Raw genomic sequence first — 26,972 nt, 5'->3', positions numbered from 1 at the left:
TCATTTGTTGTTTATGTTAAGGGTGAAAACCTTCACATGTGGCTCCATAGCGGATTACGGTTGATGATGATAGGCATCAAGCTTATGTTCGCCTTAACTGTACCTCTGACCAATCAGAAAGCGTCATTTTCTACGTCACCAATTTCCGACGAATCAGAACTCATCTTGTTGCATAGACGCAACCTACCGGTGACTCCCTGAGCGCTGTAAGTTAGGTTGACCCAGCATCAGGATAAAAGGTATGGGGTTTGATGAAACTTCACTAACTTTGTGAAATAATAATAATAAGGTGGTTTAATCGCACTTGCAACCGTAGTCTCTTAGACAGATCATTTGATCGGTCATGGGAAGCGGGTCAAATAATTTTGAATAGTCTATTGAATTAAATGTGTCGATAGGAAGTGTCAGTGCAACTACTGTAGCAACTGTGAGTTAGCAGCACCATTGTAGCACAGTGATGCTGGTGCATGAAACGTGTTTTTGTGAGCAGCTCGGATTAAATTTGGGCAGACACGCAAAGAATTTCATATTTGACATCAAGTTCATTCTAATTGTGATCGGCTATCAATTTAACCAGACAAATAGTGAAGCACCAAAAGATGCGTTGTTGTTCTTTATTAAATGACAGCTCACGCACACACACAAGTGATGCTGATGCAAAATATTAAAAAAGGATAAACCGATATTATTACGTCAGATGTGTGGTCACCTTTATTACATTGAGACGAGGTCGTTATTTATGGTTACCCGATTTCTAATATACGTGTCGTTTCTTTTAGACCAAAGTCAGTATTGCTCTGTTCAAGGCAACGCGAACATTTTCCCTGTTTTGTAGCAGGGTCATAAAGTGTCCCGTTTACTTCAGCTCCAGTGCTAAAGTACCATCATTGCTGAAGATGCCCACAACAAACAAGTTTAAGTGTGCTGCAGCCAGCAGCTCGGCACAGTCTGCTTCTTCAGACCCACAACAAGCAGCCCGAGAGCCCAACGAATCTCCAGGAGACGGTGGTGGAGATGAAAACCAAGGAGATCCTCGAATTATTAAATCCCCAAGTGATCCCAAACAGTACAGATATAGTGCACACTGATAAGTGGGTGTTTATATAATTGCAGCTACATTGTGTCTAAAGTCATTATTGACTTTGCAAGTGGTTATATTTTTAATTATTTTAATAATTTGGTACCCATTATCACGAGTCGAAATATGCTACAGGCCATAACAGTATGATATTTCCTGTAAAAATGGTCTTATCATGATTTCCTGATGTTTAAATTAGTCAGAGTCAATTCTGTTACTACAAACTCTTACCAAAGTAGTGTAACGGTGTATTATAACACAGTGGATTCTTAAAATAAAGACTAAAATTAATAAATATTCAATTGAAATAATTAAGTCTCAGTTCACGGACAATCCTTAGCTAAAGCCAGGACTAGGCCGTAGTTAAAGGCGGAGTCCACGATGTTTGAAAAACGCGTTGGAAAAGGAGACGGGCCGACTAACAAAACACACTTATAGCCAATCAGCAGTAAGGAGCGTGTCTACTAACCGACATCCTTGCCGGGTTGCGTATGTGTGGGGCGGGTATATCAACAGAAGGTCCAGATTTTATTGGGGTAGAGGCGTGTTTGTTTAGGTGATTTCAAATATCAACATTGGCTTTCAAACATCATGGACTCCGCCTTTAATCTTTGTACGGCGCTATGTAAATGTGTTTGCATTTAGCCTAGCCCCATTCATTCCTTAGGATCCAAACATGGATGAATTTAGAAGTCACCAAACACTTCTATGGCTGCGTCCAAAACCGCATACTGTACAGTAGCTACTGAATGAGATGAAGTACCTACTTACTTGCAGTTAAAACAGTAGGTACTGTGTAGTATGAATCCTGGTAGTATGAATGAGATTCGGACGTACTACATCCACCATGCTGCTACATGACGTGACATCGCCGTCATGTCATTACAGCGCGAATACAGCCGCGATGCGTCGTCTTCTTCGTTGGATAACTCCTCTCCAGGGGCATCATGGGATAGTGAAGTGTCCATCGTATGCACGCTGCAAAATCTAACCGGAAGTAGTAGGTCATCCGGGTACTTTTTGCATACTGTTTTTCGAATACTATGTATTCGGACATACTACTCGCCTCTCCTAGCCTACTGCTTTTCGCGTACTATATAGTATGGAAGTAGGCGGTTTCGGACGCAGCACTTGTTTTCCCTATTTGAAGAATGTTACATGAGTAGTTACATGACTAAGTATAGTTGCACAAAATGAAATGGGACGATTTTTTAAGTGGATAAAAAATTTAAATTATATTCTATGGCAAAAGAGCACTTAGTTTGTCGGGAGTGATGAAGTTACTGCGCGCCGAGGTCGAAGTGTTGCAAACTAAATGCTCTTCCGCCATACAATATAGTTTATCTGCTAAAAAAATAGCCATGTTTTGTTTTGTGCCACCATACTTAATCATGTCTTTAAATAGGGAAAACATTGTGTTTGGTGGCTTCTAAATTTATCCCTTTTTGGATCCTAAGGAATGAATGGGGCTAGGCTAAATGCTAACACATTCATGATGCACTGAACAAAGATTAAGTGCACACATTGAAAAAGATAGGTATGTATTAATTTATCTAATTTGAGGTAAGACTAAGAACATAGTGAAATATTGAAAAAGGTGGTGTTTCCCTTTAACCGGACTCTTTCCTGTGAGTTTGCTTCAATATTTTGCATGTAAATTTGAACCTATCACGACAAACTATATATTGTTGGAAAGGTCTAAGAATGTAGTTTACATATTTAAAAGCATTTTAGCAGTAATAATGCAGTGACAGTAATTTATTAATTTGTGACAAGAGTATGCAGCAAATTATTGACACCTAGTGACTTTGTTGGTAAAACCACTAAAAGTGTCAAACAAACTTCATTTTTGTTATGTTATGTATAAAATATATACTTTATTGCATCATTTTTATTTATTACAATAACTTTAAACTGCCTTCAAAAACTTTAAAGTGTCTTCTTTTAAACAAGATCAAGATTAGGCTTCTAGACAAAAAATATATATTGAGTTATATCAATTTGAAGGTTTTCATCACCTTTTCACCCCCCCCCCCCACTCAAAAAGTTCTGTGCAAGTTATGGGGGCATTTTTTATAAACATGCCTTAGAAAAAGACGCCACTAGTGTGTATCTTGAGTCAAATCAATGGCACTGGCATATTTTAACATCTGTCAGTGCAACCTATTTTTAGTTAAGACAGCTCAAACATGTTTTTGCCTGGGACTAGCCTTAAGCCTTATCTGTGAAACTGGGGATTAATTAAATCATAATTAAAAAACTTTATACATTTGTTATATCAGCCCTTTTCATGTTATAATTAATATGCTGATCTTTTGCTTTAAATTGGTCAATAGCCAATACATCAGTGCGTCTTTACTTCTATGCAAGGAATGTTTAGATTTAAGCAGTCAACATTTGTATTATCTAATAGTAGAAAGTATCTAGTAACAAGTGAAATGTTTTAAAGAATCATTTTACATTTTGATTGATGTGTTGATGCTAAACGATAAGAGTTATACAAGATCACGCATGTAAATAACAAGCTCTTCTTCCATTTCTGAGGGTGAAACATAACACGACAGACATGCTAAAGCAGATTGGGTAAAATTTCACTTTGTTTTTTATCTTTCTCAGATACATCGAGCTGAGTAATGGGCTAAGGGCTCTCTTGATCTCTGATCTGAGTGGATTGGATGGGAACGCTGAAGATGAGGAGGAGGATGAGGATTCAGAGGAAGAGGAGGAGGAACAGGGAGCAGAGGGAGAAGAACAAGAAGAAGAGGGAGACTCGGGGGAAGGAACTGATGAAGAGTCTGAAGAGGAGGGGGACAGTCAGGACAGTGATTTTGAGGAGTTTGATGAGGACAATGACAATGACAGGAAGAAGAGAAAGGGATCTGAAAAACAGGTGCGTCTGTTGGTCGATGTTTTTTTTAGCTCAGTTGCGAGAGCAATTCAAAGACTGTGACTTTGATTCCAATGAAAACACGCACCAGATAATGTATAGCATGATTCTGATGAAATCTGTGTAAATGTTGATTTGAACCTGTGAATATGTTGTCTGTTTAATTTGTTTTTTATTGGCGCTGGTCACACTTCTGCGTTCACAAAGCAGAAGTCGTCATAGCTGGGTAAACACAATCCAGTTACTAAGTTTTACATCATGCACCGCTTCCGGGTCCAACTGCTCACAGATGTCATAGAGAAATCACGGCTATAATACACTCGTATCATAATGAAAAACTACCAAAAAACACAGATCCTAATTTTTTTAAGCGTGAGGAGGAACTGTGAGGTTAGCAAGAGATTTCCATACTACGAGTTAATTGGATTTAGAACCATACAGAAATACATGGTAGAATCAAACATGGTGCCCCGCGGTGGACATGCGTGCCCGACCGTGGAAGGATAACGGGATGGTTCGATTCTTTACCGAGAACCGTTGCACCCCTAGTGCTTAGTGAATGAGACCCAGTATCTTCAAACGTAAATGTCGGCCAATCTTTCAGGGACTGCAAAAACACGTACACCTCAGCAGTGACCATAATTGTGGTAAACTATGGTGTCTTCCACTTAGCGAACGTGGAAGTGTGAAAAGGGTCCATTGACCTTTATTTAGGATTTTGCCTTAGGTTAAGGTACTGAGAAGGGTGTGATGTTTTGAAAGAGTGCAGTAAAACAGTTTTTCCTTTTTAATTCAGTCTGCAGCGGCTCTTTGTATTGGTGTGGGGAGTTTCAGTGACCCTAATGACCTCCCTGGCCTTGCACACTTCTTGGAGCACAGTAAGTCACACCTGCAGGTGTTCTGCCATTAAGGAATAGTGACTTATTCCCAAACCTTCATCTCTTGACTTTATCTTATTCTTTATTGTCCCAGTGGTGTTTATGGGCAGTGAGAAGTACCCCTCTGAGAACGGCTTTGATGCCTTCCTAAAAAAGCACGGCGGCAGTGATAATGCTTCCACGGATTGCGAGAGAACCATTTTCCAATTTGATGTGCAGCGGAAACGCTTCAAAGAGGCTCTTGACAGGTGAAGTAGCTGTTAAGATGTGATCATCACGTCGGATCTCATCTTGATGGGTCTTTTGATTTGCTGAATGTTAAGCTGCAGCAAGTTCAATTGTAGTTATTCACATTGCTACACTTCAGAATATTTTTGTTATGCAGAGCTTTAAAAGCTTTAGGCTTATATTTATGTGCTTGTATGAAAGTAATAATTCACACACGCATAAATATTCTGTCATCATTTATTGACGGTCTTCCAAACCCATACGCTTTCTTTCTTCTGTGTAGGTAAATGCAGAATGTAGAGGGTGAAATCATCTGCCACCATTAACAATGCATCTCTTTTGAATAGAGACAATAGTGATAGACCAATATTGTAACACAGTGAGATTTATTAAAATAATCCATAAGGTCACAGAAAACAAACTAAACCAGGAAATGAACAGACATGAAATTCGTGACACACATACAACGACCAACCACCAAACTAGAGACATGCAGGTCTATATATTAGAGGTGCGCCGATCCGATACTTGGGATCGGTATCAGGGCCGATCCGGACCTTTTTGCTGGATCAAATATCGCACTTCCAGGACCATTTAAATTAGATTCTGTTCGTAACCTGTGGTTGTTAATGTCAAGCTATTAAAAGGACAAAGTATTATAAAAGTATCATAAATGTTTTTATGCACTATATTTAAAATCTTCTTAAAGTGATAGTTCAGCGAAAAATGAAGCCATCCCTCAAGCCATCCCAGATACATAAATCCATCAGACGAACATAATTTGAGTTATCTTAGTAAATGTCCTGGCTCTTCAAAGCTTTATAATGGTAGAAAACAGGGTCCATGACTTTCAAGCCTAAAAAAGGTGCATCCATTCTTCACAGAAATAATCCACAGACGGTTAATAGAGGTTAACAGATATGTAACAGTGGCCGATAAATCTTTTCAATAAATTAATTGTTCTGTTCCTTAAATTCAGAGAGGCACAAACCAATTGGGAGCAGCGAAATAATTGCAATGAATTTGACAAAAAAAATCAGCTGTAATAAAGCACTAATTTAGCCACGCCCCTATTCGATTGACAGCCTTAGCGGGTTTTGCATCAAATGACAGAATTCAAATTTTTGGATGAATAGTCATTTTAATATCTTAATCTCATACATATCTTCATCAGAATGTGGTTGTATTTTATGTTTCAGATGGGCTCAGTTTTTCATCTGTCCTCTTATGATTGAAGATGCCGTTGACAGAGAGGTTGAGGCTGTGGACAGTGGTGAGTGTTTTTTTTCAGTTATAGATTAAAATAGCCCTAAAGCAATCTTTTTCAGATTTCTAAGAAACATATATTTTTCTGTAAGAACACAAATATAATATTTGGGATTTATTTTTAAAGGGTGTTTAGAGATTTATCAAATGGTTCCTCCCATGTGACATATGAGGAACCTCAAAATCTTGTAATTTGACTTGAAACACGTCACGTGTCTTTATGGTATCTTTACGGTATCTGTGTGAAAGCACATAGATTCTGGCAAATCATTGGCAGTGTGAATCAGCAAAAAATCAAACAATCCCAGAAAAATCATGGGTGAATTTTCCGTGTATTTTCCGCAATGTCTGTGTGAAAAGGGCTTTATAGATACTTATTTCTATCAAATATGTTTTTATCTGATCATAAGCATCCTATTTTTAAATGTTACTTGTCTAAGCTCTCTGTCAATGTTGATGCCATATGGCAATTGATTCCATTAATTCTTCGGCTGTTTAGTTTGTGAATGTATATAACTCTGCAGTGATACCAAATCTTCAGAGTCGATTTCCTTTTGACATGGGTGCTAAATTGATGACTTCCTGGTTTAATAATATGTGCACCATTCAAAATAGTAATGCCCAAAGCTAGACATCAGTCATGGCTTAATAGCAGCGACACGGGTGTCTAGACAAAAATGGAAGAGAGACAGTGGAATAAAGATACGCTTCAGGTCTCTTATGAGATAAATGATCAAGAACAGTATTTTTCATATTTTATTGCTAAGCATTCTCATAGTTCCAAAAAATTTTATTTGGCACAATAAACTTTAATTCTGTAAACACTCTGTCCTACTTCGATACCCGGTTAAAACTTAGACGAGTAGAGCTAGTATTGATTTTACTTATCATTATTCTTCAGACTCTGTTTTTGTTCTAATTTAACTAACTTTGAACCACTTTCCTTTTTCTAGTCTTATAGATAAAGCATTTGAGGCCTACTAATTACTCACTTGGTTTTATTCCCCCTGATAATCTTTTTCAAGTCTTGCGTGGTGTTGGTGCAAACATTTTATCCATTCTGAATAACAGCTTCGCAAATGGTATAGTTTCATATTTTTTATCTTTCTATTATACACCCTTGGTTTTAAAAGGGTGGTGTACCCTTTGTTTTTTTAGCTGCTCTCATTTTTAAACCAAATTTTTGTTTTTTTTTACTTTGGAGTTTCAGTCAGATTTTAACTTTTAAAAGTTACTTCTTCCTTGCTGTCTTAAAGGAAATCACTGAAAGCTGTTCTGGTACTTTTCGATCTTACAATAACCTTCAGTATTACCAAACTTAATTTTCTTTTTAGAACTTTTAAAGGTAATGTTCCTCTCATTTTTCAAACTTTAGTTAGTGTGTAATGTTGCTGTTAGAGCATAAATAATACCTGCAAAATGATAAACCTCAAAGTTCATTGTCAGGCGATTTATTTTCTTTATCTGAATTCCCCTTTCAAGGCCTACAGCGAACGGCCGGTGTGGATTACAGCTCTCTACTTCCCGGTTGAATGATGTCAATAGAAGAGTTTTTGACTAAACTCCGCCTATAGGAATACGTCAGTCGCCAGCTAAGCTCAAATGGCTCTGCTAAGCTAAACTGCTATCGAATCACAACACACTAAACAAACTACACAATCAGAACTCGATATGTATTTCTAAAGAAGGGACTTCATAGAACAAGAAAGACATCAGCCCGTTTTTAGGACAGTAAAAACAGCGGTATACAGATAAATACACTAAAATGTGTGAAAAATACCACATTTTTTTTACATGTGAAACATGAACACATGTTATATTACGCACTGTAAACACAATCAAAGCTTCAAAAACAATGGGACCTTTAAAGCAGTGAGTATGGATTTAGACACTCTCACTTAAATGGTTTCCTTATTGACAGCTAGAAGTTTTTCAATCCAATTGGAAAGTTACTCTTTCTCTGGGGTTCCACAAGGATCAGTGCTTGGTCCTCTTTTTTTTGTATGTGTCGCCACTTGGTTCAAATATGTAATGTTGCTTGTTATTGTTTTTCTGACAACAGACAACTTGGTGAATTTGTAAATGCCCCAATGAACTGTTTAAGCAATATTAAAATTTGAATGGCCCAAAGTTTTTTAACCCGATAAAGCTTAACCAGAAGGGCACCTCAGTTGCAACCTGGCGGCCATGAGACTCGAACCGGCAACTCTCGGATTACATACCCAACTTCTGACCATTAGGTCACGGCTGCCCACAAAAGGCTTAGCACTGTCATACCTCTTTGAAATTTTGGTAGAACAGCATCTATTGACAATTCTTGAACTGGTCTGCCAACCAGTATTTGTAACTAGAATTAAGTCGAGGCTTTAATTCCGGGGTTTACTTGCTCTTGCCGTAGCTGTGCTGAAACTATGGAACCGTCTACCAGTTTCTTAAAAGCTCATCTATCATCTTTACACCTACAACTTGTGATCTCTTTATTCTGCTGCCTTGTATGTCTTGGACTTTTTATTGGATTGGTAATTTATATGCATGGGTCAATTGTGATTGTTGTAAACCATGTTCTATAAAAAGGTAGAGATTAAGTTTGTTTGGTTTTACTATTTGTTGTTTTTAACAACTGCTGTATTATGGAAGGCACTTTTAGTCTTGAGTGAAGTAGAAATGTGCCATATAAATAATTGAAATGAATAATGTTTATTTTTCATTGCAGAATATCAACTAGCCAAGCCTTCAGACTCTCATCGTAAAGAAATGCTGTTTGGCAGCCTAGCGAAGCCCGACCATCCCATGAGCAAGTTCTGCTGGGGTAAGTCAAACACTTTACAGTCTCCCCCAGTTACAAAGCTGCTTTAAAGTAATTGACCCATCCTCTTCCATTTGTTTAAGAGCATCAGTTACGTCTTATTGACAGGTCGAAGATTTATTTCGGCTTTTTATGCGATCTCGTCATTGTATTTAAGGAAATGCACAGACCCTAAAGACTGAGCCTAAGGAAAAGAACATCAATGTTTACGAGCGTCTCCGTGACTTTTGGAAGAGGTACTACTCTGCCCATTATATGACCTTAGCTGTACAGTCTAAAGGTAGGTGCCTGTATACAGAGCTTGACTAAGACGTGAGATTTCAAATTTCAGTCAATATTAAGGTCGCCTCCGCTCTCTCTTCCATAGAAAAACTTGACACTCTTGAAGAATGGGTTCGCGAAATCTTCAGCAACATACCCAACAAGTAAGATGAATACATCTTTTGGTCTACTTGTGCAGTTTTATAAAATAAAATTGATTTGTTTCAACATTTATTTTTTGAATGCTTTCAGTGCCCTGCCAAAGCCTGATTTTTCAAAGCAGCTGGACCCGTTTGAAACACCTGCCTTCAATAAGCTTTACAGAGGTATTGCTGTAAAATAGTGATTTATTGGTTAATGTGGTGGAGCTAAACACTACTTCAGTCATGAAAAAATAAGCAATGACATGAAGACATTTTCTGTTTGTTTCAGTCGTGCCTGTCAGGAAAGTTCATGCGCTCACCATCACCTGGGCTCTTCCCCCACAAGAGCAGCACTACAGGTAAATCAAATAAACAGGGTATTTTCTAAAACACAATGATGCTCTTTAAGGTTTAGGTAAAATAACAGAGGAGAGCTTTGCAGTTCCTACGTATTGATTTAGTTTAGCGTCGCTTGCTTGTATTGATTTGTCCAGGACCAGAATTACTTCTGAAACAACTCTCTGTATCTGTTATCAGGGTAAAGCCTCTTCATTACATCGCTTGGCTGATCGGCCATGAGGGAACTGGTAGTATCTTGTCCACGCTCAGGAGGAAGTAAGTGACTTCCCTTGTGGTGTGGTTTGGTTTGTTTTCACCTTCCACAAAAGAGCATTTACACCTGAATCTCGTTGTTTAGGTGCTGGGCCTTAGCTTTGTTTGGTGGAAACAGCGAAACTGGATTTGATCAAAACACCACCTACTCGATCTTTAGCATCTCCATCACTTTGACGGATGAGGGCTACCAGAACTTCTATGAGGTCATCTTATGCTTGTCTTACGTTGGCTGACATGTCAGCAAACATCTAGTCGTGGGCATCCTTAAGATATGATATTCATTCACACTTAATGCCATTATAGAAATACAGGGTGAAGGCTGAGAAACTAATAGCGTTGCTGGATGTGTGTAAAATAGGATTACAAAGCCTTTGAGGCACAAACACACCCCTTACTATCTTTAATTATAACAGACGCAATAGCTTTATGCTTGGTAGCTCTGAATGTGTTTGTGATAATAAGATTTGCTTTATTGATTCAGGTTGCTCATCTGGTCTTCCAGTACTTAAAAATGCTTCAGACTCTTGGGCCCCAACAAAGGTATACCCTTAACTTTATGTGTACTAAACAGTTTGTAGCTTGTTAGAGTTTTAGGTAAACTTCAGAATGTTTCTTCTGCAGAATATATGAGGAAATTCAAAAGATCGAGGCCAATGAATTTCACTATCAGGAGCAGGTAAGTGTTACAATCCTGTAGACACTTAAGGGGGTCGCACACCGGCCGCGCAGCTCAGCGTCGTCGAGACGCGTCTGGGACATCTCGGAGGTATCGTAAACCGGAAGTGCACAATAAATAGCGCGAGCCTCGTCAGATAGCGTCTACTTCAAAATGCAGAATATACGTTAACAGCCAATGTTAATCGTTAATGCAACTTCCTGATTCAAAGCTGGGCGGCGCGGAAAGGCACCACCTGGCGGCGCCGGTGTGCGCATACTCATAGAAAACAATGTGTTCAATTTTTTTGGGGATTTTTTTAGAACGGCGCGGCCGGTATGCGATCCCCTTTGGTTGTTTTTATTGCATCTCAAACTAACTTACTGTTTTTATTATAGTGCAAATGTTTTTAGGTATTTTTTAATAATTTTCGTTATATATTTCCAATATTTATGAGTCTCTTCCTGGTTTTTGTCAGCTGCTTTGCAACAATGCACTTTTTTAAAAAGCGCTTTATAAAATTCAATTGTATTGGATGAAGCACTTTAAACTGTTATCAGTCTATTCATGTTTTGTTTAAAACCACAAACTGAGTTTTCTTGACTGTAAAAGTCAAGTGATGGTGTTAAGTATTTGTGTATAGACTCAAATAGCACCTGTGATGTTGGTTTTTGCAGACTGACCCCATTGAATACGTGGAGGACATTTGTGAAAACATGCAGCTATTCCCGAAAGAGGACTTTTTAACAGGAGACCAGCTTATGTTTGAGTTCAAACCAGAGGTCAGTCCTTTCACAATCACCATTGATTTACAGTTTACACCTTTTTCAATGATATTTAAAGCTCACATAACACGCACTGTTTCTGCTTATCTCATCTTAATCTTGAATACCTATGATGGGTGTGCAATACAGTCTCAAAAATATATCATGATATTTTAAGAATTTTTGCGGTAATGATATTTATGACGGTATAAACTAATTATTGAAAAGGAAGCGCATTTTGCATACAATAAGCTGTCATTGATGACAGACTACTTAATTCAAAGTGTAAATCCATTGTTATAATGTGGCATAAGCAGCATTAAAGTGCAATAGTAGTGAGACGATCACACAGCATGAGTCAAATCTAAACAAAGTACAAACTAAAGATGAAATAATATGAAAATTTTACATCGCTATGACACTTCCACAGATTTCCCATACACTGCCAGTAGATTCTAGTAACTCAAGTCATTAGCTAAGCTAACCATTGAAAACTTTGATTTTAAAATTATTTTACATGTAAGTGCAATTTTGTTTGCATAAACATCAAATAAATAACATTATTCATGGCATATTTGGGGTCGTGAGATCATCTAGTTCAGATAAAACACAAGTGAATAAGTCAGATTTTCATGTAAATACAGAACAAATCAGCAAGTCATCTGTCTGTGTCTATGGTCTGCGTATGTTGTGAGAAATAGGGTGTACTTTAGGACCCAGGAGTACAGGTGTGCTTGCGCCTCGCAGCAGTCGCAAAAGAAACAAACGGGGTAAAACGGTGCTTTAAACTCATCAGATCACATCGATTAATGGAAGATGAATAGAAAAAATTGACATGCATCAATACAACTAGATTTTCCTAAATGTGATTTTTTTATTTTATTTAAATTCAGTCAGTACTCCTTAACACTTCAGTTTAGTAACTAAAGTAATTTGCACAGCGATGCTGGGTTGAGTCATTTGTTTACTTTTGGGCCGCACATCACCCGCTGTTAGTATCTTCTCCTCACGTAACTTTACAGCTTGGTTGTACTCGTGTTGCTAAAATGCTGCTCTTGCTCTTATGTGTTGTTGCTGTGTGCGTTAGGGAACGTAAATGCGGCATACGTCATCGTGACGCTATTAGGGGTGGTACGGTACATGAAAAAACATCCGAAACGTTCGGTTCACTTGTCTCGGTTCGGAGCGTGTGTGTCGCACGGTTCGACGCACGCGCAATGTAGCCGTGTGCCCGTATGTTACCTGAAGCCTTGTATACTTTCGTCTGGCTCCACAGCGCGAGCGTCCCTTTGTGGAGGTGTTTTACATACTCAACGCACAGACTGGGTGCCGGTATGGTACCCCTGTAGGCGTACTGCGGGTGGTCATAAGCAAGCAACACACACAAAACATTATCCCACTATCTTTGGATAACTTACACGTTAGTGTCGTTTACTTTATATGCACTTACGTGCCGATTACCAACAAAACACTTGATGCAGTTTTACTTACCGCCTGCGACTCATGACCCGGTTGGGACCGCTCCATTTAATTGAAATCCAGTGTTAAAGCTCACGTAACACACGCTGTTTCTGCATTTCTGATGTTAATCTGGAGTACCTATAGAGTAGTATGACATTCTTTATATCTCCGAAGAGTCTTTAGTTTAATCAGATTTATAAAAGAAAGATTAGCTTTACCAAATCTTTCCGATAACGTACGAAAAAATGAAGAAGGAGGAGTTACTTCCGTGGGTGGAACGAATACGAGTCATGCAACACTATACAACACTAATAACTTATGATTCACTTCATGTTCGTGTCATTTATGTAATATGCACGCGCCTATTTCCAATATAAGACAGAAGTCTTACTTACCGCATGCAACTCATGACCCAGTTGGAAAAATCCAGCGCATCAAACACATACGCAAAAGTCTGCTGCTACCCCGGATAATAAACTATATCCATTGTTTTCATAAGGCTGGATTTCTTGTCCTTAAGGGCTCGTTATAGTCGTGCGTAGGTCCTACGGCGTAGGTTCCGCGTCGGTTTTTATTTATACTTTTGCATCGTCGTCAGCGTCGACATGCAAACACGCGCACAGGCCGCTGGTAGGCAGTAACCACGCGTTTAACCACAGTAGCAGCGCAAACGCCAAAGAAGAAGAAGCTACGGATAGCCTACGCTGTAGCTACGGCGTATAACCTACGCACGACTATAAATCGCCCTTTACATCCAAAAACACATTTCTTCTTTCATGCCATTGTTGAGTTTTGAAATTAAACAAAGATTGTTACATAAGAATTTTTCATTTTTTTTTTTACGAACCCTGGCGAAGTGCATTTGCCACAGAAACACTCGGTCATACGTCCAACTGCTTTGTTGACACTTTGCCTATGTTTAGTATGATGAATCTAACTCTTTAACTGTGTTAATAAGTCAAAATGCATGAAATGGCTTAAAACCCCCCTTTAATATTACCAAGATGTGTCACTGGTATTGAGATGAATGGGGGAGATTGCAACGGTCAGTTAGCCACTTTACTCCCGCCTTCCATTAAAAAGAGCCATTTGTCAACATTTACAGAATGACATCCGCTAAGGGAGGGACTTAGTGTTGCAAATATGGCAGCGCAGTGACATGACTTCCTTTAAAAGACTTTGTCTTGCTGCATGTATACTGATGGTTAGGGTTAGGGTTAGGTTGTGGTGTTTTTACATCCCGAACTGCAGCGTTCACAGCTAAATGAAAACAGGAACTCCTCTTTGAACATTTGAATTGTGTATTTGACACATGCTTTCATCCAAAGTGACTTCTAATAATAATTCTTACATGCGCCATTGTGTATGACTGTAGGTCTTTATGTTTTCTCTTAGGTGATTTCTGCTGCACTGAACCTCCTCACACCAGAGAAAGCCAATTTGCTCCTTTTGTCCCCCGAGCATGAAGGCCAGTGCCCGCTCAAGGAAAAGTGGTTCGGGACGCAATACAGTCTGGAGGGTTTGTGGATCGTTTTATTTCAGTTTTGCGTGTATAGGATCAAAAAACAAGTGAAAAAGCTGTAGTGTTTTAATAGTCACCACTGACTCGCATATGAATGCGGATGGCTGAATCTGTGTGTAATGCCAGGATTTGTTCAGCCTGCAGATGACGGTTGTGTACAGGATGCGAACAGACAAACAGTTGTTTAAAGCAAATCTTTGTTTGCCCTACAGACATACAGCAGCCCTGGAATGAGCTCTGGGCTGGAGACTTTGATTTAAACCCAAGCCTTCACCTTCCCGCTGAGAACAAATTCATCGGTGGGTATCTCTGAATGCAGCGTTTCCTCAAACGGGATTCATAACCCCAGAGGTCTTTACTTTTATGCATTTGGCAGATACTTTTATGCAAAACAACTTACACATGCTGATAAAATGTAACTTGAATGCACTGTATTCAAGTGCTAACCAGTTAGGCTACAGGAACGGGTTTGGGAGAGGAATCATTATAATGCAAATGCTGAATAAAATTAAAAATGTATATACAATAAGTAATCATGCATGCAAATATAAACCAATATTTTATATATTTTAGCATTTTGGGGAGAACTAAAATATTTTAGCTTATAATAAGGTTCAAGATTTCGGAAACCTTTAATGTTTTGCTTTTGTAGTGAGCAGCAGGGATGGCTTTTTATTTTTATTTATTGATGTTTATGAATTATTTGCAACATCAGTACCCATGCTTTCTCCTTTCATCGCTACTGATTTTGCCCTCAAAACATCAGACTGTCCAGACAATGAGTACCCTGTCAGAATAGTGAACAATGACAGAGGCTGCCTGTGGTACAAGAAGGACAACAAGTTCAAAATCCCCAAAGGTGCTTTGTGAAAGTATTGTGTTGAAGATTTACTGGAGAGTGCACATATCTTCTGTTCGACAATGCTCGTTTACCCACCTCACATTTAGTTTTTCTCCCTTTCTCCAGCATATGTGCGCTTCCACCTCATATCACCCGTGGTTCAGAAGTCTCCTAAAAAGTAAGTTAAGGTCACATGCCAAACCACAAGTCACAAGTTGTATGATCCCATCTTGTAAAGGCTGTATCCATGGTAACCCCATCTAGCCATTAGGGAATCATTTCATCTCTGGTTTCTATTCTGGCTCATCCATCTACCTTGCTTTTTGTCTTTACCTCCACTTAGCCTGGTGCTTTTTGACCTCTTTGTGAATATCCTGATCCATAACCTGGCAGAACCGGCTTACGAGGCCGACGTGGCTCAGCTAGAATATAAACTAATGGCTGGGGAGCACGGCCTGGTTATCAAGGTCAAGGGCTTCAACCACAAACTTCCCGTAAGTACAGTAACACACAATGATGGGTTATATAAAGAATTGCTTCCAGGTTTTTATTAAAAGAAAGAAAACATTTCTCTTTGCGCAGTTGCTGTTCAATCTGATCGTGGATTATCTCGCCGATTTCTCCGCCGCCTCCAACGTGTTCAGCATGTTTGCAGAGCAGCTGAAGAAAACTTACTTCAACATCCTTATTAAGCCTGAGAAGCTCGGAAAGTGCGTACTTACATTTATTAAACTGCATGTTCCTCATAACTATTGATTCACAGATTTTCTTCCTGTATCAATGTCCTAACCTCATTGTTTTTTTGTGGGGGTTATTGTTTTGGTTTTTATCCAGGGACGTGAGGCTTCTGATTCTGGAGGACTCGCGCTGGTCGACCATTCAGAAGTATCAAGCTGTGGTAGACGGTCTCAGCGTGGATGATCTGATGGAGTTTGTGGGCAGCTTTAAGTCTGAGCTGTATGCTGAAGGACTGGTGCAAGGAAACTTTACAAGTGTTGTGAGTTTCACCCTGGGGTTTCACACATTAGTTGATGCACACATTCTGTATGTGTTTTTAAAGGAACTTACTGTTAAGCACAATATCTCTGGCATTTTGTTAATTGCCAGAATCATTTAAACTTGTACCTTGGGAAACAAAAGCTGGTGACAGACATAGATCTACAATCAAAGTCTAATAATAGTTTTCAGTACATTTTGTGCACTTACGATTATACACAGCACCCGATTCCATATTTTATAGTCGCTAAAAAACATCAGATTAATGGTGTAAAAACGTCTGAGTGCTGCCCTCTTCAGGTTGAACGGTGGCTACTGCAGTTGAATTTTCCTGTTGGATGTTGCGGTACCGCTTGATGTAAGCAGGTTCAAGCTCACCACGCCCTTGTTACGACCTCACCCACTGATCTATATATAAATGAATGGATTGCGCATTGAACGCTTAACGTAACAGCGTGAGGTGAAGCCAGCGCAGAGTTCGAGCGGCCATCATGGTATACCCAACCGGCAGAGGGCGTCATTGACTTTCATTCAAAACCATGATCTAATTTCACCCGCTTTACAGCGTATCAGTCATAATGCCGCATGCGCACCACAGGTCATGTGACAAGAACCTACGTTTTCCATGCGTTTTAGGCGCGACATGTGAACGGCCCCTTACTCTCCATTAGTACAACAATGGATCTAATAAAAGTTCAGAAGAATTCGCAAACGTTGCGTTTTCACTCTTTCACTTTAATTTAGCATTTTCACTTAACAACCTTTTAGCTAACCTTGAGTTTTCGTCTCTGACGGCATTCTGTAGAAGCATAGCCAACGATTGTCTCCTCGTCGGTTATTGCATTTTATTGCACAACAACTATTCAATATTTTGACTAAAGTAAAGAATTCCCTCACTTCTTAAATGAAGTGAGGGAATTTAAGTCTTTCTTTGTTCAGTCGAGACAAAATAAAGTTTTTTGAGGAAAACATTCCTGGATTTTGTCCATATATTGGACTTCAGTGGACCTCAACAGTTTGCAGTTTAAAATTGCAGTTTCAATGCAGCTTCAAAGGACTCAAAATGATCCCAACATCTCATTTTTGAAGCAAAAAAAAATTACTTCACCACTTTACCTTCTCGTCTTGCACTAGCATTGTGATGCGCCAACGGGACCTTGTGTATTACGTAATCACGTCGAAAGGTCACTCATTACATATGAGAAACGCACACTTGCGAACCATTTTAAACAATAAACTGACACAAAACATTAATTTGTATCATTTCACATACAACAATGTCTGAACAGTCCTATTTCTCCACACCGGAGCAGTAGTTTAGTTTACGTCATGCGTGACCTTTCGACGTGATTACGTAAGGTCCCGCTGGCACATCACAAGGCTAGTGCACGCTGAGAAGTTGTGGTTAAAAATTACATATTATTTTTACAGTTTACGATCATTATGCCTTGGTTGGGATCTTTTAGAGCCCTTTGAAGCTGCATTGAAACTGCAAACTGTTGAGGTCCATTAAAGTCCTCTATATGGAAAAAAATTAAGTAATTTCTTCTCGATTGAACAAAGAAAGACATTAACATCTTGGATGACATGGGGGTGAGTAAATTATCAGATTTTTTATGAAAGTGGAGTAATGCTTTAACCTGTGGACAATAGCAGATAGCGCTCTCTTGCCCACAAGGGTGGCGTTCCCCTAAGTGCATGACGACACATAAAAAACTAGTCTAATGCTGCGTTCACACCAGCCATGGTAGAGGCGTCAAACCCAAGTGATTTTAATGTTAAGTCGATGTAAAGACGCATTGACGCGCTTCTGGAGGTTTAGCGCAGCGCGAATTGAGCGTTGCCGGGGGAAACGCGTGAGTTGAAAGATTTTAACTTTGGCGGAAAAACGTGCCGCGTTAACCAATCAGGAGCTTGCTCTAATAGTGACGTGATTACGAGCGGAGTCACAGAATCCCCTCCCCTGACGCGAATTTCCACGTGAAGGTCTCGATGACTAGAATTTCATGCCCGGCTTTCACGCATGAATGAAGTGAGTAAACTCAAAATGTTCAAGCGGCAAACTAGATGCGAATTTGACGCCTCAAACCCTGCGTCATTTGTGCACCATTACATTAATGGTTTTAGCAAAAGTGAATTACAGTCCATTTCTGTGAAACGAACCTTATAACTTTGCTATGAAAACAACACGCAAATGCGTAACTGTCAATGTATTTTTATTGAAGAATGTTAAAATAAATTTCTCTTGACAAAATGCCACAGATTATCATTATGCCACATTGATTTTGTTTTATGTTTCATCACCTGCAGGAATCCATGGAGTTCCTTCGCTATGTCACAGAGTAAGCACTTGTATTTGTTTGCTTCTTGTATACCAGTACACATCCTTAAACATGTCATCTTAGTATTTTCTCCATTTCCTTTCAGCAAATTGCAATACAAAAAGTTGTCAGTAGAGGTCCCTGTTCTCTTCAGAGTAGTGGAGCTTCCTCAGAAACATCATCTCTGCAAAGTCAAGTCTCTCAACAAGGGAGATGCAAACTCTGAGGTCACAGTGTATTACCAGGTATTACCATACACAGCGCATTGAACGTCATCCTGTTTGCTTTAAGTGGAGAAAACAAGCACATGCCTTTTTTATATGTGGCACTTCTATAATAACCATGCATGTTTATTCTTCATTATCGTCATCCATCTAATGTCATGCATTTTTGTCCGTTGGCAGTCTGGGCCCAAGAACTTGCGTGAACACACTCTGATGGAGCTGCTGGTGGTGAGTATTAATCAATTTTAATGCCCGAGTTAACATTGTGTCATGATTGACATCCCTGTAACTATATGAGGGCAGAATATATAAGAACAGCCGCCTCAGGGGTTTTTAAAGCAATGAAGTCAATCTTGCCAGTATCAGATGATGTTCTCAGTTATTGCACTCCAGGGCGCCGAGCACACACACACCCCTACAGGGCCACTTTACACCAAAGGCCGATTCTGGATGCTCTCCAGTTCTTTTTCAGCAGTAACTTTAAATCGCATTGAAAAGTTGAGCTGGCCGTCGCTGTAAAACGTGACTTGCTTTAAAAACCCATCTGAGCTGCAGCATGTTTGCTTTGTTACGCTGCTTTGCACTGACATCATCTTGTGTGTTTTTATCACTGTGACTGCCCTCTTGCAGATGCACATGGAGGAACCGTGCTTCGACTTCCTCAGAACCAAAGAGACGCTCGGGTGAGTCTCCGACACGGGTGGCACAGCATTAAGACCTTATCTTGTTGCGCTAGCTGGTTTTAATTAGTGCCCCTCCATCTGTTTTCGCAGATATCACGTGTACCCCACTTGTAGAAACACATCAGGTGTTCTTGGATTTTCGGTCACGGTGGAGACTCAGGCCACGAAGTTCAAGTGAGCCCTCATGTTGTTTGCAGTTCACCGCCGCATCAAAATGATTTGATTTGCGCTGTGAAGTTTGCAGCTGTAGTCTCTTGACTTCAAAATCATAATTAACCTTCATCACCTCATCTGTTTCAACTAAACTGTAGTGTTGCTTTTACTTGGATCTCATTATTTCTAAAGTGAAAGCTTTTATTGCATGCTAAATGATTTGACGTGAAGATTTCCTCTTGAAACTGTTAGTATGGGGCGGGACACATATCTCCTCTGCCTTTTAGCACCGAGCTGGTGGAGACGAAGATCGAGGAGTTCCTGGTGAGCTTTGGAGAGAAGATGAACAGCTTGAGTGATGAGGCTTTTAAGACACAGGTGACCGCTCTTGTCAAACTGAAGGGCTGTGAAGACACTCATCTCGGCGAGGAGGTGGACAGGAACTGGACAGAGGTGGTCACGCAGCAATACGTCTTTGACAGACTCTGCCGTGAGGTGAGGACTGATGTCACGCTTGAACAGTGTTGAAGACAGGTTTGTAATGCGATAATGATGAATTGTGGGAAAATGCAGAGACGTCTTTATTTTGTGCTGTACAACAGATTGATGCACTGAAGCTCATGACCAAAGCTGAACTTGTTAACTGGTTCATGGAACACAGAGGTGAAGGAAACCGGAAGCTCAGCGTGCACGTAAGTGCTTTTTCTCACCTGAAATGTATTTATTTATTTATTCTCTACACAGGAACTGATAGTCCAGGGTCTGCATAAAGGTGCTGTAGAATGTAAAAATGTAATTAGCTAGGCATAGATGAATATTAAGAGTAGGTGGTAATGACACAATGTCACCGTGCATCACTCGCAGATATCTGAAAATGGGTAAAGAGGCGGGGTGTGGGTGAAGGCTGGTTGCTGAAACCATGCCAGCCTTTCTCGACTCTAGTGACAGCAGTGGCTGTTCACCCGTCACTCAAGTGGCCAAACCCTTAATTATGCAGAACTTTAAGGCTTAATATAATTTAAACGGATGAGTTACAAAAAAATTCACCCCCTTCACAGTTGCCATAAAGGGGAAAATTAGCTATACAGACCAAAAAATATTTTTGTACCAGGCTGTAAAAAAATCTGCTCTAAGCATGTTTTTTTTTTCAACATGGGGGTCTATGGGAATTGACTCCCTTTTGGAGGCAGCCTCTAGCCGCCAGTCGATGAATTGCAATTTAAATCACTTCCCTATAGACCTTTTGCGAATCGACGTCACAGTTACGTCACACGCGCAATGTGGTGGCAGAAAAACAGTGGAAATGAATTAGAAACGAACAATATAACCCACTAGAAAATGTTTTGTTGTACTGTTGATTGTCAGAATGGGAACGGAGAAATAGATGACCTTCATTTTTGTAGTATACCGTCGTCGAAGACACCATTTGAAGATAAACGTAGGTGTTTATGGTTGCAATAAGCCCTCAACCGGACAGACTGGGGTGATGAAATCATTTAGAAATCTTTTAATAATTTGAATAGAAAATAATTAGAGAAGATATCCGGTGTTCTGTCGAAGTCTGATCCCTCTATGTGTCTCTTATAGCGTTTTCATCACGTTACGTTTAAAATTTATTTAGAAAGATTAAAGATTTCAATGAGTTCATAATATCAATAATATTACCATTTATTAAAGGTTTCATATTTTTTTCGTTTTCTTTTACTTCTTTTTACCTTCTATCTTAGCCTATGTCTTCTTCCTGTTTGTTATAAATTATGATGTTTACTAATAAATATATAAACATAGCACACACACGCGCGCGCGCGATGTAAAGTGTTAATAATATATAAACATAATAGTTTTAGAACAAACACGTAGGCTATAAATATAAGGAAGAAATTGAAAACAGGAAAATGATGAAATATTTAATAAATTATATTATACAGAATACATGATAGTATTGCTCATATAAGTACTTCAGCGATTCATACTGTAAAAGTAATTGATAAAGAACAATACATATACATTACATACATGCACACATATCAGTAGCCAAGCCATTTAGACTTTTAATTTATTTAAAAAATAAACGTAACTTGGTGAAAACGTTATAAGAAACATTACACTTAAGAAAAATATAGGGGAAACAGACTTCTACAGAACACTGGATCCATATAAATCACAGTTTAACGCTAAAATACTTCACACCGGTTGGGCTCCGCCCACAAAAAAAACGTCATCTCTGTTTGCAAACACGCAAAAGGTCTATTGGTTTCATCAGAGAGATCGGAAAGTTGTGCCTCGGTCCATACTGAAAACAAACTTATCACTCGGAAACATCCATTTCCAATCTCCGAAAAATTCATTATTCCTCAAATTCTGTATCTTTGTCTGATAAAGGCTCAAACATAAGGTCTGTTTACACACAGGGAGAGCTACTGAACTGAACTGCTCTGAGATGCAGCCAATAAGAGCAGAGCTCAACATTATTATTCATGACCCTTTAAAATAAGGATAGACCATTTAATTTTAAATGGTTTAATATATTGGTAATAAATGCATTCTTGAAATCATATTTTAAGTTTTGAATACAAATGTCATGTCCATAACACTGTAATTTTTGTATTATAAAATAAAAAGTTAATTATTTTTTAGTTATTAAAATTGTTAAAATATGTGGTCTACTACCAAACACACTTGTTGCCAATCTCAGTAGTAAGGGGCGTGTCTACTAACCAACATCGTTGCCTGGGTTGCGTATGTGTGGGGCGGGTCTATCAAATGAAGGTCCAGATTCTGTTGGGGAATAGGGCTTGTTTGTTAAGGTGACTTCAAATGTCAACATTGGCTTTTAGAAATCATGCACCCTGCCTTTAAGGGAAAATTTTCAAAGCTTCCTCATTTGTCTCACATTCGTTATGCTGTAAATGCCTAATATGCCAATGATGTCTTCTCAGGTTGTTGGTTTTGGAGTTGAAGAAAATGACCCTCCCAGTGAGGAACATCCATCTGCTGAAGGAGAGGATGAGGAGTGCAGTAAGATGTCATTGTATGGGGAGGTGTCCAAACTCACTTTCCTTCCAGCTTCTTCTCTACTGGCCTCAGCCACTACCATCACAGACATCCGGGCCTTCACTTCCACCCTCAACCTCTTCCCTTACCACAAGATCGTCAAATAAACGGCCAGCACGGACTCGCTCTGTCGGTCAGCACGCGCTCCCTACCTTTCTCCATCTTTTTGTTTGAGTGGGAGGAGCATATCCTGATACCCTCAAGCTCTGGCCGTGTGCACGTTCATACTGTATCCTGAGCCCTGCTGATGGGATGATGATAATGTGAATGATGTGCGCGTGTGTGTGTGTGTGTGTGTGTGGGCATAGATTGGGCTCAGTCCAAAAGATACAGTTTAAGAAGAGGTCTTGTTAATTCCCATCTGTAATGGACCTTTACATGACTTAAAAAGCTACTCTTAATTGTGTGTATTTTATCAATACTGTAGATCTGCAGTGTTTAATTTGTACTAATAAATTCGTAACTATATGACGGTGTGCTGAAATGTATGAATGTGTTTGAATGCGATGCAGTGTGACTGCTTTTATGTGGCCTGCTGATGATGTCTGTAAATAAAGATGTCTGATGGTGTGCCGATCTGTGCATGATGAAAATAATAATGCGTCTCTTCTGCATTAGCAACAATTTGCATTTATTAGAAAATATGGTTCATATAACTGCTTGATCTAAGAGTGTGCAAATATCTATTTATTAAACGACTGTAGAATTGCACATGGCTTGGATGCATTTAATCTTTTTTTTTATTTTTGTAGTTATTTTTTAGACCATTTTTGCATTTTTTTGGCATGTAGAAGCCATGAAAGTACACAGTGGGGAGAGGTACAGTACAGGATCGGCAAAGCTCCTCAAGCCGGTAATCGGACTGCACCATCGGCTCTAATACATTTAATATGTTTCATATTTGCTTTTGTTAAACTCACCCCCGGCATTACGGTGTAGTGTGCTCGTAATTTCATATCACACTGCGTTGAATCATTTTCGGATGATATCACAAATCACTCCTCTTACCATGTGGTATGCCCTCTGCTCTCCAAAGGTTACCTTGGGAAGTACATGGAGTTATGTCTCTACTTGTCTAGGCGGGTAGCACATAGCAGCACAGCAAGGGAGTTGATCTCTGTGCTCCAAAATAGCTCTTCTCCACTCAGCACTACCTCTCTTATATTGCTAGCCTGAAGCGCTCCATAGAGGTCCATCAGTCTGCCGAAACCGGCACTGTTCAAAAGTAACCTCGTCTTGAAAAAGCACAGCCTGCCTTGTGTCACGGTTCATTCGAGTTTAACAGTCTATGTAGATCAGCGTCATGCTGTGTCAGTTCATTTCACTTCCTGCCGGGTGTCTTAATGACAAGCTGTTGGGAGGAGGTGTACTGCACCTTAGATATAGATAGGTAAATAAGGTGGATGGATATTGAAGTCAGTTACCTCTATAGGGAGTACACTCGGCTTTCTCTTTGTGATGGATCGTGTTTAATACAAGAACAGTGTGAGATATGCCTCATAGGCACATGGGAATGAAGTAAGTGCTTTAGTTAGACAGGTTAATTATGTTTGGCCTTTTCAAAGTGAGATATCAGTGCATATAATGCTAGACTCAGTCCCTCTAATTCAATTCATTTAATAACAAAAACATTGGTAATTAATTTCATTTTGTAGGAATCACCAATTACGAATTTTGTTTAAAGCCTTATTTTGTTCTTAATTATCTTTGATACAAGAAATGCTCCATAAACTCTAATTTGAATAATCAACAAAAGATTCTTTTACTGATTCTCATTAAAGATTTTAGTCAACTGGAAAATTATTAACAACAAAAAACTTCTCATGCTTGTTAAGATAGCAGTTTCATATAATCATTCTCTCTTTGTATTGGCAGTCTGAATGGGAGGGGTTGGCGTGCCCATGTCATGTGAAACATTTAATTAGGCTTATGTCAGATAACAAGTAGGTTGGCACCAATGCATTTTCACTACATTAAGACATTGACAGAGATGAGTTCAGGAAGCTCTGTTTTGTTTCAACCCATTGTTAGGTCAAATATAAATATTTTCTGGGTTAATTTAACCCTGCGGGTTAGGTCTTTCCCTCTTTGACCTAGCGTTGGGTGGAAAATAAACCTGCATTTCCATATGCACATGCTTTGTCTTCGTTTAAGTGTGCCAGTCTCACTATTCTCCCATTTTTTATAATACAACTTTTTTGTATTCATTTTTATATTTAGAGTTTAATATGCAGCCTAAAGGGGACATAGCATGAAAATCTGACTTTTTCCATGTTTAAGTGCTATAACTGGGTCCCCAGTGCTTCTATCAACCTAGAAAATGTGAATAAGATCAACCCAGTTACTTAGTTTTGGTAAACCATTCTCTGCAAGCATGTGAAAAAATAGGTGTTTTGAAATTTGGCTCTTCTTGTGATGTCAGAAGGGGATAATATGGCCCCTTAGGGGGCGTGCACACCAAAGCTTTTATGCCCGTGGCCGGGGCATGTTTTCAATTGTTTCCAATGGAAGCTCTGCGTTTTCAGCTAGCGGTTTTCTTCCGCGCTAAAAATCGGCGCTAGGCGTTTTTTCCGCGCTGAGCGCCGGGAGTTGAAAAATATTCAACTTTGGGTGAAAAGCATCACTCGTCAATGTCAGTTCTCACACGGCCGTCCAATCACAGTGGAGGAGGGGTGGGACATTAACACAGCAACCAAACTGCTCACAGCTGAAGTAACACGGCTACCAAAGCGCTCAGCTGAAAAACAGCTGGCATTCGGCGTTTTCCAGGTGTTTTCAGCCACGTTTAAGGGGCGGTTTCCCGGACAGGGATTATCTTAAACCAGGACTAGACCTGATTTTAATTGGGAAATATAACTAGTTTTAACAAACATGCCTTACTAAAAACATTACTTATGCACATTTTGAGGCAAAACAAAAGGCACTGATGTATTTTAAGATATGTCAGTGCAAGTTATTTTGAGTTTGGACAGCACTTACATTTATTTTAGTCTAGGACTAGTCTAATCCCTGTCCGGGAAACCGCCCCTAAAAAAGTTTTGGTGTGCATGCCCCCTTAATCTGCACTATCCAACCACGGCACTGCCATTTAGTGCAGAGATCAGCTCCTTTGCATTTTAAAGGACACACCTAAAAATGACACACTTACAAAGTGGAAATTTTAACATGCTATAATAAATTATATGATATTTTAAACTAGAACTTTACATACGTGCTCTGGGGACACCAAAGATTTATTGGACATTTGAAAAATTTTCCCTTTAAAGCTTCACTTGTTAAACAGTTGCAGCATGAAAACATGTTTGAAACAAGTGTTTAACTATTTAAAATAAGTGCGGAAGACAAATAGTAAATCCTTTATAAACAACAGATATGGAGAATAAAAATATCTTCATGGTGGTTGTGCGTATTGCTTTAACTGTAAACAGGAAAAATCATATTTTTCAAGACAGTAACTTCTATTCGTTTTTTCTTTTTTTTTTAATAGTCAATTTTTAGCTTCTTGTGAGAGTGTTGATGCACAAAAATGAGACCACCATGCTAAGATCTTTCAGAAAAAGAAACTTATTATACAGCATGTGTATATTATTCTTTCAACACTGAAAAAATATTTATGCAATTTACAAATTTTTTTTTAAGGTAAGGGGTTGCAATCAATTTATTTAAGCTACATTAAAAAAAATGGAAAAACAAATAAAATAAAAAAACGTTTGTTTAAATGTAGCTTAAATAGATTGATTGCAACCACTTACCTTAAAAAAAATGAGTAAATTGAATGAATCTTTTTTTCAGTGAATATGATGCCAGCAAGCATTTAAAGGGATAGTTCACCCAAAAATGAAAATCCTGTCATCTTTTTCTCACTTTCTTCAAAAAATCTATCTTTGTGTTCATAAAAAAATAAAAGAAATATATACAGGGTTTTAACAACATGAAAGTGAGTAAAAATGATGAATTTTAATTTTTGGGTGAACTACGCCTTTAATGCAACCATGCATACTTGTGATTAAACATCAGTTTTGCCATTGACTCGCTACAGTAATTGTTGTTTAACCATGACATTTACAGTAAATCTATGGTAATACAAATTGTAATTAATCTGCAAAAACATGCTTACTACATTTTTACTATAGCCT

At 38.9% G+C, this 26,972-nt stretch overlaps 1 protein-coding gene across 1 annotated transcript; it reads left to right on the top strand.

The window, feature by feature from the left end:
- The first annotated feature begins 104 nt into the window (after positions 1-104).
- nrd1a (nardilysin a (N-arginine dibasic convertase)) lies at positions 105-23,547 on the top strand. The gene is made up of 31 exons (XM_073873798.1): positions 105-239; positions 836-1,075; positions 3,698-3,968; positions 4,762-4,843; positions 4,938-5,091; positions 6,271-6,344; positions 9,051-9,146; positions 9,301-9,423; positions 9,511-9,568; positions 9,657-9,730; positions 9,837-9,906; positions 10,085-10,162; positions 10,245-10,365; positions 10,644-10,702; positions 10,784-10,838; positions 11,495-11,599; positions 14,438-14,561; positions 14,777-14,863; positions 15,304-15,423; positions 15,532-15,583; positions 15,749-15,899; positions 15,988-16,115; positions 16,240-16,402; positions 18,712-18,743; positions 18,829-18,967; positions 19,127-19,174; positions 19,577-19,629; positions 19,720-19,803; positions 20,070-20,277; positions 20,385-20,474; positions 22,722-23,547. Exons 2-31 carry the CDS (start codon positions 897-899, stop codon positions 22,941-22,943), a joined length of 3,300 nt encoding a protein of 1,099 aa, XP_073729899.1. The 5' UTR covers positions 105-239; positions 836-896; the 3' UTR covers positions 22,944-23,547.
- The last annotated feature ends 3,425 nt before the right edge of the window (positions 23,548-26,972 follow it).

This window comes from Misgurnus anguillicaudatus, chromosome 2 (genome assembly GCF_027580225.2).
Source record: "Misgurnus anguillicaudatus chromosome 2, ASM2758022v2, whole genome shotgun sequence".
NCBI classification, from domain to species: domain Eukaryota; kingdom Metazoa; phylum Chordata; class Actinopteri; order Cypriniformes; family Cobitidae; genus Misgurnus; species Misgurnus anguillicaudatus.
Note: the sequence above shows the minus strand (reverse complement) of the source record. Positions and strands in the feature narration are given on the sequence as shown.

Excerpts from the sequence above, each read along its gene's own strand:
- nrd1a (XM_073873798.1), top strand. The coding sequence starts at position 897 with ATGCCCACAACAAACAAGTTTAAGTGTGCTGCAGCCAGCAGCTCGGCA. Across the intron at positions 15,424-15,531 it reads CAAGTTCAAAATCCCCAAAG|CATATGTGCGCTTCCACCTC; the intron begins GTGCTTTGTGAA and ends CCCTTTCTCCAG. Across the intron at positions 19,630-19,719 it reads AGAACCAAAGAGACGCTCGG|ATATCACGTGTACCCCACTT; the intron begins GTGAGTCTCCGA and ends CTGTTTTCGCAG.